Source organism: Cryptomeria japonica, chromosome 1, assembly GCF_030272615.1.
Source record: "Cryptomeria japonica chromosome 1, Sugi_1.0, whole genome shotgun sequence".
Taxonomy (NCBI): domain Eukaryota; kingdom Viridiplantae; phylum Streptophyta; class Pinopsida; order Cupressales; family Cupressaceae; genus Cryptomeria; species Cryptomeria japonica.
The window spans coordinates 294841952-294860437 of NC_081405.1; the positions used below are offsets into that span (position 1 = coordinate 294841952).

Genomic DNA, 18486 nt, shown 5'->3' on the forward strand with positions numbered 1-18486 from the left:
AGGATATCATGGCTGAACCTAAATTGAAACAGCACCCTGAGGTGCTTTTCCTGTTAGTTACACTTCCAGCCCAATCTGAATCTGTGAATCTGTGTAGATCTAGTTCAACTCTCTCATATTTGAGACCAAGTTTTAGGGTACCTTGTAGATATCTCATGATATGTTTTACTGCTACCAGGTGTATCTCCTTTGGTTCACACATAAACTAACTCAAGGCATTAACTGCATAACAGATATCCGGTCTCGTATTTACAAGATACATCAGGGACCCAATCATTTGCCTATATAGAGTAGGATCTAAGGGTTGTGATTCTGTTGCTGCTTCTTTAAGTTTATGAAGGTTTCTTTCCATTGGAGAGGTCATGGGTCTTCAGTTTAGCATTCCAAATCTCTTCAAAATGTCCAAGGTATATTTACCCTGGTTTAGTATAATGCCATCAGAATTCTGCCATACTTCCAAACCTAGGAAGTAATGAAGGAGTCCCAAGTCCTTCATATCAAATTCTTTAGCAAGGTCTTTCTTACACTGATCTATGAGGTGATCTTTTCCTGTGATTAACAAATCATCAGCATATAAAATCAATATTAGCATATCACCTTTGTTTTGCTTGTACTAGAGATTAGGATCTGCATCATTCTTGGAGAAGCCTAGTTTTGAGAGATAAGTATCAATTCTTTCATACCAGGCCCTAGGAGCCTGTTTAAGCCCATAGAGAGCTTTCTTGAGTCTACACACATGAGACTCTGCATCATGAATCTCAAACCCTTCAGGTTGCTCTAGGTATACTTCTTCTAAGATCTCACCATTAAGGAATGTTGTCTTAACATCCATCTAATGAACTTTCCATCCCTTTGATGCTACAATGGTTAAGACCGCTCTTACTGAGGTGTATCTGGCTACAGGTGCAAATGTTTCTTCATAATCAATTCCTTCCTTTTGAGAGAACCCTCTGGCTACAAATCTAGCCTTGTGTTTCTCAATGCTGCCATCTACAGCATGTTTGATTTTGAAGAGCCATTTGGAGTTGACAACAGATTTCCCAGCTGGCCTAGGGACAATCTCCCAAACATCATTTTTCATAATGGATTGGTATTCCTCAGACATGGCGTTCTTCCATACTTGATGTTTAAGTGCATCTGATACATTAGTAGGTTCTACTTTTGAGAGATCATTCATGAGAGCGACGTAGTTGGTGAGTTTGTTAGGCCTTTTACTTTCTCTGAAGGTTCCTGAAGGAGTAGCATACTTTTGAGCTTCTTCTCCAGTTTTGGTGGCCCATAGTGGTCTTTTCTTGATATTCTCTCTAGGTGGGTTTTGAGTTTCACCTACATTTTCCTCAAGACTCTCCCTCCAAAGCTCAAGAGCAGACTCTTCCTCTATTCTAGGGGTGGGGATATTGACTTCAGGTTCTATTGAGCTTTGGGCTCTTTTGAAGGCTAAGTCTTCTTCAAAGTTTACATCCCTACTCAGTTCAATATTCCTCTGACCAGGTATATAGATTATGTAGGCCTTGGAGGTTTCACTATATCCTACAAGTAATCCCCTTTATCCAAAAGGCTCTAACTTTAATCTTTTCTCCTTAGGTACATGAATATAGAAAGGACACCCAAATATTCTAAGGTGGCTGATATCTGGCTTTGTTTTTTAGTAAAGACTTTCTCAAGGGTTTTAGCTTCAAGATGGGAGTGAGGACATCTATTTTGTATATATACAGCAGTGCTTGTTGCTTCTGCCCAAAGATTGGTATTTAGATTCTGATTAAGAATCATGGCTTTGGCAGCTTCTACAATTGTCCTAGTTTTCCTCTCAACTACCCCATTTTGTTGAGGGTTATAGGGTATAGTAAGCTCCCTCTTAATCCCAGCATTTTTACAAAAATCTTTAAACAAATCTGAGGTGTATTCCCCCCCATTGTCAGTTCTTAAGGTTTTGATTTTATTTCCTGAGTAGTTTTTTGTTAGTGATTTAAATTCCTTAAACCTATTAAGGATCTCTTCTGATTCTTTACATTTCAGAAAGTAGATCCAAGTTTTCCTAGAGTAGTCATCAACAAATATTACATAATACAAAAATCCCCCTAAAGAAGGTACGGACATAGGTCCACATACATTAGAATGAACTAACTCTAGAACTTTGCTTGTTTTCCTAGTACTAATTTGAAAAACACCTTTAGCGTTTTCACCTAGGGCACATCTCTTGCATGCCCCTGAATGATATTGCTTTAACTTAGGTAGGCCTGTGACAAGGTTTCCCATTGATGATAAAGCTCTAAAATTCAGGTGACCTAGTCTTCTATGTCAAACTTCATTAGCATTTGTAGTTTCATGGATTAGGGCTAGGTTGGGCTATGTGCATAGCTCATACAAGTAGCCTTGTCTTTGACCAATGGTTTTAGCTTTCTTGATAGATGAATTCTTTGGCCAAGCCAACACCCTGTTGTCCATGAAGGTCACTTTGTACCCATTATCCTCTAGTGCTGATATGGAGACTAGGTTTCTCTTGATGCCTGGGACATATAGTACTCCTTTAAGTTGCAATGATACGCCTAACTTTAGTTTGATGGTGCAGGTTCCAACTCCTCTGATTGGATGTGTGGAGTCATCTCCGATAGTCACTTCCTCATCATTCTCCTCTATCATGGAGTCTAGCACTTCTGTAAACCCTGTAATGTGTTTGGATGAGCCACTGTCGATCACCCAAGAGTTATCTTGTTTGATGCTTGGTTTGTAAGTGTTGAGTAGAGTACATACTTCTCGGAGTCATCTTCCCTTTTAGATTTTCCTGCTTTGGCAAATGTGGCTTGTTGCTTGGCTCTTTCTGGACATTTGGCAACATAGTGCCCGAATTTGTCACATTTGTAACATTGAATCTGTGAAAGATCCTTCTTGAAGATGTTCTTGCCATGACGACCTTTCCTCTTCCTAAATTGTTTTTGCTTGCTTTTCTTGTTGGAGTTTGTATTTAGGACTTGAAGATCTTCATCTATATTCTTTTGTTTGATCCCTTTCTTATTTAACCTTGATTCTTCTTGGAGACAATCTACCTTTAGCCTATCAAACTTTGGAAATTTATCCCTTGCACTGATGCCTTGGACGAATGTTTCCCATATACTAGGCAACCCATCTAGAGCAATGAGTTTTAATTCTTTGCTTTGGATCTCATATCCAAGGGTTGCTAGTTCATCCCTTAGGGCTTATATCCGCATGAAGTAGGCATTGACTGAGTCCCCTTTGATCATAGCTATATGATTTATTTCTCTCTTTAAAGCCAAGGTTCTACTAGCATTGGATATCTCAAAAGCATCTTTAAGTGCTTTGAACATGTTGTAGGTCGTTTCATGTTTCCTTATGATGGGCATAATATTATTTCTCACCCCATCAACTATGATTTTGATGGCTTTTTCATTTCCCTCTATCCAAGTTGTTTTGTCAAGTTCAGTCTCAGGTTCTGTAGTTTCAGTTTTTACAAATGATTCGACTTTATTTTCTTTTAGAATCATCTGAATTCTGAACTTCCATGCTGAGAAGTCATCAACTACTCTGAGTCTATCTTCGAATTTGATAGTGCTAGCCATTAGAAGAAATGTGATATTGAATATATGCTTGTCTTGAATTTTCCATAAAATTGAATAGCCTCAGGTTCGATTTAACTTGGCTCTGATACCTACCATGTAAATGTTATTCAATTTTCAATTCAAGATGCAAGTTATATTCAAGGTTATTTTTCTTCTTTCAGGTATATGCTATTTCTTAATATAATAGATTTGATTATTATCTGGTATGATGCAGATGGAGAAGGAGCATTTATGAATTTTGATGTCCTTCTCATAATCACTGATTGATATATATATGCCAACAAGGAGGATCAAGCAATACCTTGACCGGTCATGTCTATTAGACATGACTGATCAAGATATTACTTGATCGCACCTCTTCAATCATAATCGCATTTATCTTATACCAATCGGTATATATAAAACTTAACAAGTTAACCGATACTAACCGGCGTGTATATCATTAACAAGTTAACCGATACTAATCGGTATGTATGCAGTCGTTTACTAAACCAAATAACAATCGGTATTTATATAGTTAACATGTTTGACCGATACTAATCGGTGTGCATATGATTAACAAGGTAAACCGATACCAATCGGTATTCTGTGCTTTATGATTTACAACCAATAATTACCGGTAGTTAGACATTGGTTAAGAATCCGATGTTGATCGGAATTTGCAAGCATGGTTGTATATATATAAGTCAAAGAATAATCATCAAATGAAGGAATGATAACTGAAGTCTTTATCATAGTCTATCGATAAGATAGATGATTGAATGAGAGACTTCATTTATCTCTCATTCAATCATTTATCTTACCGAGGCTATCATGCATCAACACCTAGGAGTGGAAAGATGACTCCTATAGGGACCCTTGTCGCTCTTAGCACAAAATTATATCAATTTGCAACATCTAAAACACATTGTACACTCAAATTTACAGCTTGTTGCAATCTCAGACTTAGACAAAATTTAGGATCACATTGACATTTTGACATTTTAAAACATATGATCCTATTGACCTCATTTCTCCCTCACTAGCAAAGGCTAAGACTAGGAAACTAAGCAAAACATCTACCCTAAAAAGCGAAAAGTGGGGGTCCCCATTTGCAATGGCGCGATGTGTGAAAACGTCACAACACTGTCCTCAGCTTACTTTTTACTGCCCTATTCTTTTTTTTTTTCTGATAACAAAAAAATATCATGTAAAAACGAGTGTGGTCTTTAACAAAAAGTCATAGTCTCCATGTTCCGTGGGGATGCATCTCCCCTCAAAAAGGTGTTGTTTTGTGAATGGGGAGAAAATGTTCCCCTACCACCATCACCTCTATTGCCTACGGGGAGGAGCATCCCCGAGACATTTTTGCCAAAGCAGGGGCATCCTCCCTTGCAAGAGATGACAAGGGGATGCCTCAACACCCCCAGGATGGCAAAGGGATTCCTAGTCATCCCTCGACCATGATGTGGATGCGAGAGTCCCCATATTGAACGAAGTATCTGTCATGATAATGATTTTGATTTGTGTCAAAACTTTAAACAAACAAAGAAGAAGATGGCATGTACAAATGGTTGACCTTGGAAGAAAGAAGGAATATTTACATGGTATTGGATGCAAATAGCATCATTAAACGGCTGCTATTGTTTTTGTTTACTTAGATGCATGCTCTCAAATCTTAAACATTAGGAAGTTAGCGATCAAATATTATTAATTTATAAGCGATGGACACCTCAGGCTTAGTAGAGTGTGGAGGAAGAGGTGAGGGTGGGGTGGTTGCAGATGTTATCAAGTTTTCATAAATGTCTAAGAGTTTCTGCTGAATGCTGTAAAGATTTTCTAGAAACAAAGAAGAAAATAAACATATAGATTGAAGAATGACGATATTCCTAATTTCACTTGTCAAACCTTCATCAGTAGACTGGTCAAATTCTCCAACTTCACCATTAGTTCTTTGAAGGATTTTTGGTCAGAAATAATGAGGATTTGATGTCAGATAAATCTTAGGAATCGTAGGAAAGACTTAGAATAATATAAATATTTACTACTAATTAGTTTAATAATTATATACATTAATTACTTTGGTTAACAAATATGTATTAATAATATAAAATTGAATACTGTCCATTGAGTTTGGGCCTGGTGATGTGAGCACAGAGTTTCAAACCATGGGCGTAAGTTCAAATCTAACAGAGTGGGGGGCTCTCTTGTAGTGACCATGGGGACACCTAAAAGTAGAGGTCACACTTACAGCATTGCATCGACCAAGGTCCACGCGTATGTTTGGCCATGAAGACACTTTGAGGTAAAGCCGAAAGTAACCATATTAAGGAACCAACCCTACCTCCATGTCCTCTATGAACTGCTACCTTGTTGCAACCCTTAAGTGGTGCTTTCCTTTGCAATGACTCTTATTTATTGTGAATATTTTTTGTATTCTTTACAAATCAATCCAGAAATCTGTCAATTTTGTTTCCCTTGCTCCCAAAAAAAAATTGTTTCACTTGATCAGAATAAACATTCTGTTACCTTGCATATTAATATTTGCAATCTTATTGCTCTGTCCTCACTTACATTTATTTTGACTGCTAAGTTGTGTGTTTCCTCAAATATTTGGTGTTTTACTGCCTAATAATTAATGTGTTGTTTCTTTTTCCTCCTTCCATCCCCAATGATAGACAACTTTTCATAAGCAGTAGCTGGATTGATTCTAGTGCTGGCATTTTATGCATACTTGCTTTCATTTATATTTTCTTATCTTTTAGTTAGCAATAGTGCACAATACACACAAACATATTTCAATTGATGGTCAACAATGGATGCTTATGTCTTTGATTCAAACACCATCCATTTTTTACCAGTTTCTTTCCATGCTCCTTATTTTGCACCCCAAAAAGCATCTGGCTTCTTTTAAATTTTTGGCAAACCACCTACTGTCCAATCCAAAGTTTAAAAACTCGGACTCGCCACGGACTCAGCAAACCAAAAATTTGGACTCGGACTCGGACTCATGAAAGACTCGCGAAAGACTCGGCAAGGACTCGGCAAAAAAAAAAAACCGTAGTTTTACAAAAAAACATAAAGAAATTAATGCATTTAGAGACCATAAGAGCCATAATTGAAACATTACACATGTCATATGATCTACAAACGCGCAATATTTGAAATTTGAAATACTAAATCTAAATACCCAGATTTCTTCAATGCTAATTATGTTGTTATATGGAGCCTAATCAGACTCGGAGGTTAAATTTTCACTACTTCCATCAGTACAATTTCCCCCTATATTTTTCGACGGGGGTTTGGGGGCAGCGCCCCCAAGTTGGGGTCAAGGGGCAGCGCCCCATGAGGCCAAAAATACTTTTATTATTTTATATAGGCGTCGTGTGTTATTTTTCTATTGGCAAAAAAACCCTTCATGAGATATTTCGCTCCCTCAATTACGCCAAATGAAGGGAAAAAAATAAAAAATAAAACTCACTTTTAAAGCTTGCATGACGTTTTTTCTGGGTCGGGCGAATCCATCTGAAAGACTCGCGAGTCCGTGCAAAAGACTCACGCGAGTCCTTGCAAAAGACTCGCGAGTCTTTCAGATGGACTCGCCAAGACTCGCCTCGCGAGTCCTTGGCGAGTCGACTCGTGGCTCCCATGGACTCGCGAGTCTGTGGCGAGTCCACAAGTTTAAAAACTATGGTCCAATCAACTGCTATTTTTGGGTTTCTTCCTTATGATTTTAAGGATTTGTCAAAGTTCTACAGCCTCTTGGAACTGCTTTTGACCTTATATTCGTCATTTATTATATCTGCAGCTGTTTAATTTTTTGTGTCTGCAACTTTGATGGGCATGCACTAAAAAAATTGTAGATACAATTCTTTCTATTAGCAATCAATTTGCATTGATTTTGGCTTTGTATTTATTCCTCTTTTACTGCTATGATTTTGTCCTATTTTCAAAGTCAAAATGTAGAAAGAAGCATGCTTACTTTTCCCATTCAATTACTTGACCATATTAGCAAGTAAATATTACTGATAGTGGCAAGCCAAAGCTCGTAATGCCATGGATGATACTGCTCTCCTACATACTTCCCTTTCATTTGCTTTGTACATGTTGATCATATCTTATATATAACACAAAACCTTCTCCCATTCATCTTTGGTATCAATGGCCATCTAATCTTATTTGACACTATCCTCTATACAACATTGCATGCCTGCTATATTGTATTCTCTTCAATGGGAAAACCTGACTATATTCTCAAATACTGGCAGGGAACATTTTGTATAAACCAAATCTGTTCACACGTATGTGTTTATATCTTTGCTTTTATTATGAAAAATCATTGCCAAAATACATACATTCTAAAAAACTGAATTTACCTAAAACAGTCTAAGTAATGGTATCGTGAAAACCTCAATAGTGAAACTGAACAGAGAATTAAATGGTAAAGAGTACATACCTCAGACAAAGACCATGACATGAAAGTTATGAACACAGCTGGTAGTTTTTGAACCTGAATACATACAAGTGGTTGAGCAACTTTTGTAGAGGAGTGAAATCCAGGCAGCAAATTCTTGTAACAAAAGTTACACAATCAAAGATGTAAACACAGTCGCATGGACTTTTGGATTTTATAACATGGTACCAAACCAGTATCAGTGATCACCAATAACACAGCACCAAAACCACAATAGTATGGTCCCAACTGAAACTGTGAAATTAACAAGCATGGTGAGAATAAGATCTTAGGAAAATCAAAAGAAAGAAGTGCAAACAAGTACAGAACATTTTGTTATTTATGGAAGCAGACAAATTCAGAACTTTTGAAACATATGCAACTTGGCTATCCATTTCATTACCTTTAAAACAAAAAATGAATTAAAATTATGATTTGCTGGTCATATAGAGTTCATAATTGATTTTTTTGTTATAGCATCAAAATGGATTGAAAGACCCAAGGGCATGAAGTCTCGAGAACCAAGGTGTGATGCGATATTTCATGTGCCAACAGGACAGGACTTTTATCATATTATGTTATGACATTTATCTCGCACACTAGTGACAGCAGTAATCACTAGTCATTTGGCTATGTGGCATGGAGGGATTGTCAATTGTTTATGTGCTGTCATAGCCTCTGTTGATGGTGGCTGCGGCAGTAGGCGTCAAGGTGGCTATGGTAAATAGAGGGGTAGTAATGTAGGTGGTGTGATACAGAGTACTCAATATTGTCGGGTCTCTGGGGAGGAAATGATTGTTGACTTCATCACATATATAGAGTAGGAGGTGAAATACACTGATCTTCAGCTGTGGCTAGTGCATATATGGGAGTTGGCTAAGGACCTTGATGGTGCTACAAGTGTGGGAATTAGAGAAGCTACGTCTAATTTATTGCTTGACTCTAGTCATACGAGGGGGATAAGGAATGTGTTCACCCAATCTCTAGGTTTGCTTCTATGTTGCTTCAGCAGCTGGTTCTTATCTAGTGCATGATAATATTGACAAATTGGGTAACCATTTGGTGTGCTTTTCTTACTATATCCTGGACCACCTGCATGTGGTGAAGCGGAAGCAAGCCTGTCTTCAATGAGACATGGAGGAAATTGCTAAAAATCTGCATGAAGTGCTCCCAGCAGATGCTATTGTGGCATTTTTTGTATGTTGCAACAGTGAGGACTCTAATGATGATTCAGCTGTTCCAGCTCCTAGTAACTTCTATTGTCTTTGTGCCTGAAAAAGGTTTTCTATAACTATAATATTAAGGGGAAGAGTGGGAGGCCTATGTAAATTTCCCCTCTAGTACCGGATTTGTGCACTAGAGGCTGAAATTAGGTTCGAGTGCAAGTCGGAATCGGGTACGGCCCGGGTTCCCACCTGGGTTTGTCTTGAATCTAGACCAGGATGAAACTAGGCTGAACCCAAGCATACTTGGGCGTTTCCAGGCGTGTGGGGGCCCAGAAACGGAGCCCACTTAAAAAAACACTTTTAAAACATAAAAAAGCAATGTCCTTTAACTACCTTAAAACCCTATGCACAAGGCCCTTTTAACCCCAAAAGAACTCTTAGTTGCCTTGTTCATCCCATAGACGTCAAAGAAAAATTCAGGAGGGAGTAGGGTGTGGGAATGTCACATATGCCATACTAATATTAGAGGGAGCTACACAAGGGTGTGGTCTCATTTCTTGGGTGTTTCAAACAGAGGAGTTAAATTTTGCAAAGATTTATAGGAGCATGAGAAGCTAGAGTGTTATAGTTTAAATACGGAGGCAGAATGCAAGTATAAGGCGTGCCCTGCCAATACAACCTCCTTCATAGCCCTCTACACTTCAGCCTATGTCATCTAGTGTTGTAGTGATAGCAATATTCATATTGTGGACAAAAAAGGAAAGAGGAAGGCTAGTGATAGTGGGCAAACAGGGTGTTGGTTGAAAATTTTGTACACTCGGGGGAATATACATCTCCTATATATAGTATGAATAAAAGCAGATATTTGCTTTACAAATCAGACCCCACACAAGGTCAAATACAGTGAATAATGATGCATTTCCTTGGTGCAAGAACACACATAAATATGCTTCTCAAGAAATCTGATCTGCTGCTATAAGAATGGCGATTTGCTGTTGGAGGGGCGAACTTCTTTGAAGAATGCGAACTTGAATAATGAATGAATCAAATGAGCAAGCAACACCTTGCTTATATACATGTCTAGGGCGGCCTCCTCTCTAGGTCGGCCCTAGAAGAAAGTAATATTATGAAACACAAAAAAAATGAAGAAGGCCGACATGCCTTGATAATTCATCATTTAATTATATTAGAGAGAAAAATATCTCCCGAAGCTACCAAACACTAACATAAGAGACATTATGCTGATTTGTTCTATTTATAATATATTGCAGCATAATGTCTCAACCTTGTGGAAGTGGTGCCTCAAAGGCAACCTCGGTTAGAAAGGATAAGGCTTGGAAACATGGCGTCCCCAGTTCAAAAAAAGGAGAAGTAACATGTATTCATTGCAAAACAAAATATAATGGGGGAGGTATTAACCGGCTGAAATATCACATTGCACAAATAAAATGTCATGATGCAAAACCATGCAAAAAAGCACCTCCTAAGGCTATTCGTGAAGTGCAAGCTCAATTAGAGGAATTTGAAGAGAGAAAAGAATTAAAAAGGAAGCAAATGGAAGAAATGGTAGCCATTGGAGGAGAGGCTTCTTCAAATCCTCGACCCCCATTACCTGGATCTGGAAGTAGTGGTAGCATGAGTGTGACCATTGGGCCTCGCATTCGTAAAATAAATCCACATTAGACTCACTTATTGTTCCATGCAAAACTCCAGGTGCCCAACAATCGCTTGAGAGCATGGGTTGGAATAAGGAGAAGCATGATGCTATGAAAATGGCAATTGGAGACTTTTGGTTCTACAACAACGTTCCATTTCATGCAGTGAGGTATTCATTAGTATTTTGATTTCTCTGTCTTAATTTTTTTGCTTTTAAGAAATTGAGAATTTAAGAGTATGCCATATTGATTATTTTAATTTTTAAAGTTACAAGTAAAACTTAATAGTTATTAGTAAATACTTATTCCGTTTATTTAAATTGTTTTAGGTCTCCATACTGGCAAATTATGGTAGATGTCATTACTGGTTGTGGTCAAGGGTTCAAAACCCCTAATGATGAGGAGATAAAAGGCCTGTTGTGACCACATCACACATCACCCCATCCCAGATAGGGACCCCCCCAACTTTTAGGCCCTTTCGGTCATTTTCTTTTGTTTTTTTGTGTGTTTTGGTGGCAATCTCATCAATCTTTCCGCTTTGCGTATGTTCAGGGGTCAGTTAGAGTTGATCTGCTTCTTTGTCGAGCGAGTTCTATAAAGTCTAGGGCCCGTCTTGTCCCTTTTTAGGGTTTCTGCCTTCTGTCCTAGATTTTAGGGGTTTCTGTTAGGGTTCTGGGAAAACTAAACATACAACTAGAATCAGGACCCTTCAAGGAACCTCCCAGCAAAATTTGAACCAAAACAGAGCAACTTTCTATTTTTAGAAAGTTCCTATTTTTTAGGGATTTTTTCAAGCCCCAAAATGTTGTCATTTTGCCAAAAATCAAACTTACTATTTTTAGTAATTTCTATTTTTAGTAAGTTTCTATTTATAGTAAGTCATTGCTGCACCCTGTCTAGGGATCTAAGGCTGACACTTTGAAGGTTTCTATTTTTGGAAAGTCAGTACTGGAAAGAGCAATCAGACAAGGCGATAAAGATCAAACGTTTGCAGACATTTCTAATTCTGGAAAGTCAGACAGCAGACAGAGAAGGCCAGAAATTGGTTAAGTGCTAGAAGCCCGTGCCTGAAATGGAAAGCTCGGAAATTCACCAAGGTTCAGGAAGACACTTCAAAATCTCAAGGAGGTCAAAATGTTCCAAGTCTGAAGATTGAACGGTGAATTCCAAGATTCCATGCCAAAGTAAAAATTCTGCCCCAGGCCATAGACAGGCGCCAAGGTTGATGCACCATGGAATTCCCGCCACAGTCTGTGAATCCTCAACCCAGGTGAAAATCCGCCCAGGAATGGGGTAGAGCGCCAAATCCACTAGGGCAAGGAGAGGTGGAAAAAGTAAAGAATCCTTCCCCTATGCAAAATTCTGCCCTAGCCTTGTGGAGAGCGCCAGAATGGAGGAGGCAGGGATAAATGGACGAATTCATTGAATCCTCCACCAATGCAAAATTCCGCCCTACTCCACAGTTGGGCGCCAAAATCAAGAAGGCATGGAGGATTCACAAATTCATTGAATCCTCCACCAATGCAAAATTCCGCCCTACTCTCCAGCTGAGCGCCAAAATCAAGAAGTCATGGAGAATTCACAAAATTGATGAAATTCCCTCTCCAGTGAAAAATCCACGCTTAGGATTGAAAATTCAGAAAATCTTCTAAGGTATGGAAAGTTCAAGGTTCAGGAAGAAAACTTCAAGAATTCAAAAAATTCCTTCCTCGAGGAAGAATTGCGCCCAGGAAGAAGAAATTCTAGGAAAGGTGAAAATTTGGCGCTGTGTCAGAAATTCCTTCCTTCAGGACAGAATTCCAGGAAAGGTGAAAAATTGACTAAGTGTTTGAAATTTCTTCCTTCAGAAAAGTTCTTGGAAATCATGAAAATTGGCTAAGGCATGAAGAATTTCGTTCCTCGGGGTAAGGAACAAACTTCTTTCCAAAGGAGAATTCCTTCACAACATGAATTCCACGTCGGGATTAATTGAAGGTGGAAAAATCATTTTCTAAGGCAAGGAAGAAATCAAGGATGAATTGAACAAGAAATTCCCCCCCCAGGGAAAAATCTGAAAAATCCATTCTCAAGCATCAAGAATCATCCGAAATTGAAAATGATGGTAGACTTGAAGTCGTGAGGGAATTTTCTCTCTCCTGGACCGTGGAACCCTAATTTGTTGAAAATTCCTAAAAAATAGGAGATGGTGGAAAATCATTAGGAATCTCGTCCAGAGCAAGGAAAGTTCGAGAAACTTCAAGAAGTTTCTTCATGGATCAAATTCTTCTCTCCTTAAGTTTTCTCTCTCCAAGGTTTTCTCGCCAAGTGGCAGCCGAGTCAACGCACACTGAATTAATGAAGCATCTCTTTGCATGCAGCCATCACATTTATAGCATTATGGCAAAGTCCTTCTGCATGCAATCGTCGCGTTCAGGAGATGATGGTGCATTTATGGCATCATGGCGATTTTTGCATGAGGGTGCATTCATTGCATAGTGGGCACTTTTTGAATGTAATGGTTAATTAATGCTCTATGGGTGCCATTTTTGGAAGGATTGTAATTAATTGTATATGGGCTTTATGGGGTATTTATTGTTGATTCCCACCTTGTTGCATCTTGAGTGGGGAATCTTCTAGGGTGAAACCCTAATTTGGGTTTTGCATGTAATCATGGCTTGAGGCCTATATAAAGGGGTGACCCTCCTCATTTGTAAAGGGGGAGAGATTATTGTCTAAGAATGTTGCATCAGGATTGTGAAGTAGCCAACTTAATGCATTGTTCAATTTGATGGTGTATTCTTGTTCTACTTTGGCAATCTGCATGGTCTTGCTCTCTTCAATTAGATTAGATTTTCTTATATGTTGTTAAAAGAATTGGATCTGATAGGAATGCTTGTTGCAGAATCTGAGCTCATATTTTTGGTGTGCAGCTGATTGTTGTACATTGTGCAAAGTTTGTCTGAGCCCTTTTGATGTGTATATGCTCAACTTCGATCATCAATAGAGATTGTTCAATCCGATGGTCCATATTGATGATATAAAAAACCTTTATGCACCCTTTGAAGATTGCACGGCCTTCGTGTAGTTGTGCTCTGCTGGCGAAACGAAGTGTGGTTTGATTTTGCATGAGTAATCCCGTCTCCTGTTCTTAGGATTAATTTAGATTTAGCATAACCTTCTCTACCCTACTCCTATTTTACTTTCTACATATTTTGAAAAATCCAAAAGATCCAAAATTAGAGCTTTCATTGCAAATCATCCGTGCAGAAATCTTTGAGCTTGCATGAGTCTTCTCCAATTGAACACACATAAGGCCCCTTGGGTTATCAGCAAACCCATCAAACATCTGAGTCATGTCCACACACTGAAGGAACCTTGAGATTAGCTGTTTGAACTGTAAGCAATCCTAGCATACGGACTGATCTTGATCAAGAGAGGATAAGGTGACCGTTGGTGACTTTATTCTGTGTTAGACACGGTCATAAAAAACACATCAACAAGGCCCTATTTTGAATCAAAAGGTGGCTGATGTTAAAGCCAAAATACCCAAGCAGCATGAGATATGGAGGAGCAAGGGTTGCACCATCATGACTGATGGTTGGACCGACAGAATAAATAGAACAGTATTGAATTTTCTTGTCTCCTCATCACGTAATTGTACTTTGTATTTTGTAAAGTATATTTATCATTGATTTAGTGACTAAGTTTTTTAATTTTTATTTTACTAAATCTCTTTTTTTCTTTCTTAGGTAGCACAATGTTTTTGAAGTCAATTGATGCTTTAGGGAATATAAAAAATGTTGAGTATCTTTGTGGGGCGTTGGAGGAAGTGTGGGGACTCTCCACATTCCACTCACTTTACCTCCTTTAAGCTAAGCCCCTAGAGTGGAAATCCAACCTCGATCGGGACTCTGTGTCCTTATGAACTCACTAAACTGTCGTAAGTGGAAAATCCAAGGTCATCGAGACTTTCCTTCATTCCTTTGTTAACTAAGTCCCAGGAGTTGAAAAACATGGGTCGTCAGGACTAATGTATTTTTTTCTTTGTAAACTTTCTTTCCAAGTGGAAAAACAACCCTCATCGCGACTAAACATTTTAAACACATCCCAAACTTGAAATAGTTAATTTGGTGCTCATAATGGAGGGGAAAAATGACCTCCATCGGGACTTATTGACTTTACCTTAACTGCTCCATGGAAAAACGTTTTCTATCAAGACTTTGTTGATTTTTATGCTTTTAAAGTCCAAACTCACCCAATTTCATCAATCCATGCAATGGAAATTCTATTTTCATCGGGACTTTGTGAATGGTCCTAAATTTTCAAGGGTGGAAAATCTAAGTCCATCGGGACTTTGTGCATTTTTGGGTTCATCTCACCTTCTAGGAGGGGAAAAATGACCTCCATCGGGACTTATTGACTTTACCTTAACTGCTCCATGGAAAAACGTTTTCTATCGAGACTTTGTTGATTTTTATGCTTTTAAAGTCCAAACTCACCCAATTTCATCAATCCATGCAATGGAAATTCTATTTTCATCGGGACTTTGTGAATGGTCCTAAATTTTCAAGGGTGGAAAATCTAAGTCCATCGGGACTTTGTGCATTTTTGGGTTCATCTCACCTTTTAGGAGTGGAAAAATGACTCCTATAAGGACTTCTAGCATTTTCACACAAAATTTGCATCAGTTTGCAACATTTGGCTTGAATTTTAAGGCAAACTGAAACTCAACACTAAGAAAAATAAACCGACAACCTAAAGCAGCTTGACACTTGAGATCATTTCCTTGCAATTTTAACACCCTCTTGCATTTTGACATGACATTTTCCCTCACTAGCAAAGGCTAAAACTAGGAAACTACTGCTAAACTAAGACAACCTAAGCACAACATCTACCCTAAAAAGCGAAAACGTGGGGGTCCCGTTGATGTGTGTTTTATGCACATACAAAAACAAAATAAAATACCAAAGTATTTTACCCTCTCTTGATCAAAATCACCTCAGATGCTAAATATCCTATCAACTAAGACAATTCCAAGGTTTCTACGGTCAGTTCTTGACATGTGGGTAACTCAATGGCTTGATGTGATATTGTTGTTTTCACTCGGGAACTTACATAATTGTTCGAGTTTGTTGAGCTTATCATGGATTTGGAATAGGTTATGTCGATGACTTAAGATTTTGCAATTGAGCTCTTGTTCTAATCTAACAAGGATTTCTAAAAAAGGGGCAAAAGGAATAGGGTTTAGGAATTTTTATTTTAAAACCTAGAATGCAAGAGGCAACGAACAAATTCAATAGAATCCTACTAGGCAAGGTCTCACCATCGAATGAACAATTTGACAAAAGCTCAGTGCAATCATCTAAGGTAAATTTCATAGATGTTCAAATTATCGCCATCAAAAATTGATACCATCAAAGCAATGCATAACAATGGACGTGCAACAATTGAAGTTAAGTTCGCATAAAATTCCAGTTGACCACGCAAGGCACAGTTACAATCAGCAAGAGCCTAGTGGTATGGATTAAATGGATTCCACACAAATGCATTCAATAACTCTTTCATTCAATCTAAATACTTGAAACAAATTCTAATCTAACTTGGAGGCTATGAGAACCACAAATGCATACAACACTTCAACAAAAATCACCAAACTTCAATGATTTATATTCAAATTCACAACATGTAGACGACAATTCTCAAAAATCTCTCTCACAAATGAGAGGCAATGGGGTTTATATAGAGCCTCAAAAGAAACGAATGGCCAAGGTTCGTTTAGAATCAAGGGCCAAGATCATGCCAACACAGCCCTAAAGTTGCCCTAATTAGGGTTTACATCAAAAGGTGAACCACCAACATGTGATCCAATAGGATGACGCCCAATCATCAAGTTGGAAATCTTCTAGAAGATTCTGGCCTGCATCCCTCTCTCTAGCAACATATTCCATGAATCTAACCAAAACGGAATCTAACTCCTCCATGGTAATGCTAGGCAAAGCCTCTTGTTGTGCATCAATCACATACAACGCATCAGAACAAGCATCTAGAGTATTCTCCCGATCCGACATAAGCTTCTGCGAACTATGGACATGAATCAGCAGGGAAACCAAATCATCAATTTGATTCTTCTTCAAAGAATCCAACTGGCTGAAGTACACGAACATCTTATCTCTCAATTCTTTTTAAGTGTAGACCGTTGGAAGCACTAACATCTACCTCTAACAATTCTTCATTGGATGTAAGGATTTTGGATTGAATCTCTTGAATCGATCCTTCCATCTCTGCACAATCTCTCTGTGCATGTTCATAAGTAGATTTTTGCATGGCCAATGAGCAATACCAACCCTAGAAATCATATCTATCTCCTACGTGCACAACTCCCTCATGGACCAATGTGAACATAGGGATCTTCTTTAATACTCTAAGGTGGGGAATGGTCTTTTCCTGTATGGGCTGGAACTCATCCCAAACTCCTTCCAAACATTGTATCCTGAATGCAAGCATTGACGTCCTATCAAATGCCTGGGCGAACTAAGTGAGGAAATCATCTGCCTGCTTTCTAACACCTTCAAACCATTTACCAAACTCTGCATGTGTATTCCTTGCTGCCTCATGATCAAAATGAAGTCCTCAGTAAACTACGATAGGCGAGATAAAGGTGGGTTTTTCACGCCTTATCCCTACAATATACTCCTTAAGTTTGACATTCTCTTCCTGATACATATTTTTCTTCTCAATCTCCCTATCCAACCTTGCATTGATTGCCTAGAGTGTATCATCAAGTTCCTGGAATTCTTGTGTCTTCGAAGTCCGTCCAAGGGCAACCGAAGTGATCTGGTAATCCGTAGGAGTAGCAACATCCCTGGTCACATCACCAATCGAGATAGTCACCTGTGCAATCCACATACCTCTTTCATCTCTAGCTATATTTGAAAATATCTTAGCCATCTTAGGTTCTTTCTCCTTATTATTCCTGGCTAAGTAGTCATAAATGTCATCAATGGGCTGTATCTCTACCATCTTCTTACTCTTCTCCATCTTCACAGCAACCAATCAAGAATGGTGGATATTTCCATCCCATCATCAAGACACATTTCCCGATCAAGTCCCCTCAATGCCGAGATAACATCATCTTCCTTGTCCTTGGTCAGATCATAAACATTATTGCCCAAACTAACCTCCAACTAAACAATGGAAGATCATGGCTATTCTTCCTCTTCATTTGGTGGCGCAAATTGTGTTGTAGCATGCAACTCTTGAATATTCTCTAGTAAAATTACTGTGTTGGAGCATTGTTCAAACTCCGTACTTTGCTTTGGCATGTTGATTTCCTTGATCGGTGAGGAACTAGTGGTGGGAAGAGGAACACTGAGCTTTTGCTTCTTCTCCTTTCTTTGTCGTTTTTCAATCTCCTTGCCCTTTGTTTTGGATTCTCCAGGTGTACTCTTCCTTCTTTTGGGAGCTTGGCTCTCCTCATCGTCGTGTATCCTTACTTCACTAGTCATTCTCTCATCATCATCAAGAGAAGGCTCCACTTGTTTCATCTTTTCATACGTGAAGGTGGCATCCATTTCTACTAATTTCTTCATATATATGTCCACCCACTCTCTGGAGAATTCAATCACCTCTTGCATAAGTTCACTCAAATCCACCACCTCATATTGTGTCCAATTCAATGC

The 18486-nt window shown here is 38.6% G+C and overlaps 1 protein-coding gene across 4 annotated transcripts in view; it reads right to left on the minus strand.

Annotated features, from left to right (window-relative positions):
- The window catches only part of LOC131046438 (uncharacterized), a 104772-nt gene that overhangs the window by 44469 nt on the left and 41817 nt on the right, over positions 1-18486 (minus strand). For 2 of the 4 annotated variants that reach the window (XM_057980179.2, XM_057980178.2), the window contains 2 exons: positions 8197-8262; positions 8011-8064 (listed from right to left, as the gene is read on the minus strand). In XM_057980179.2, coding sequence (XP_057836162.2) covers positions 8011-8064; positions 8197-8262 — 120 coding nt within the window. The remainder of the gene's footprint in view (positions 1-8010; positions 8065-8196; positions 8263-18486) is intronic. The other 2 variants (XM_057980181.2, XM_057980180.2) reach the window with 1 other exon arrangement.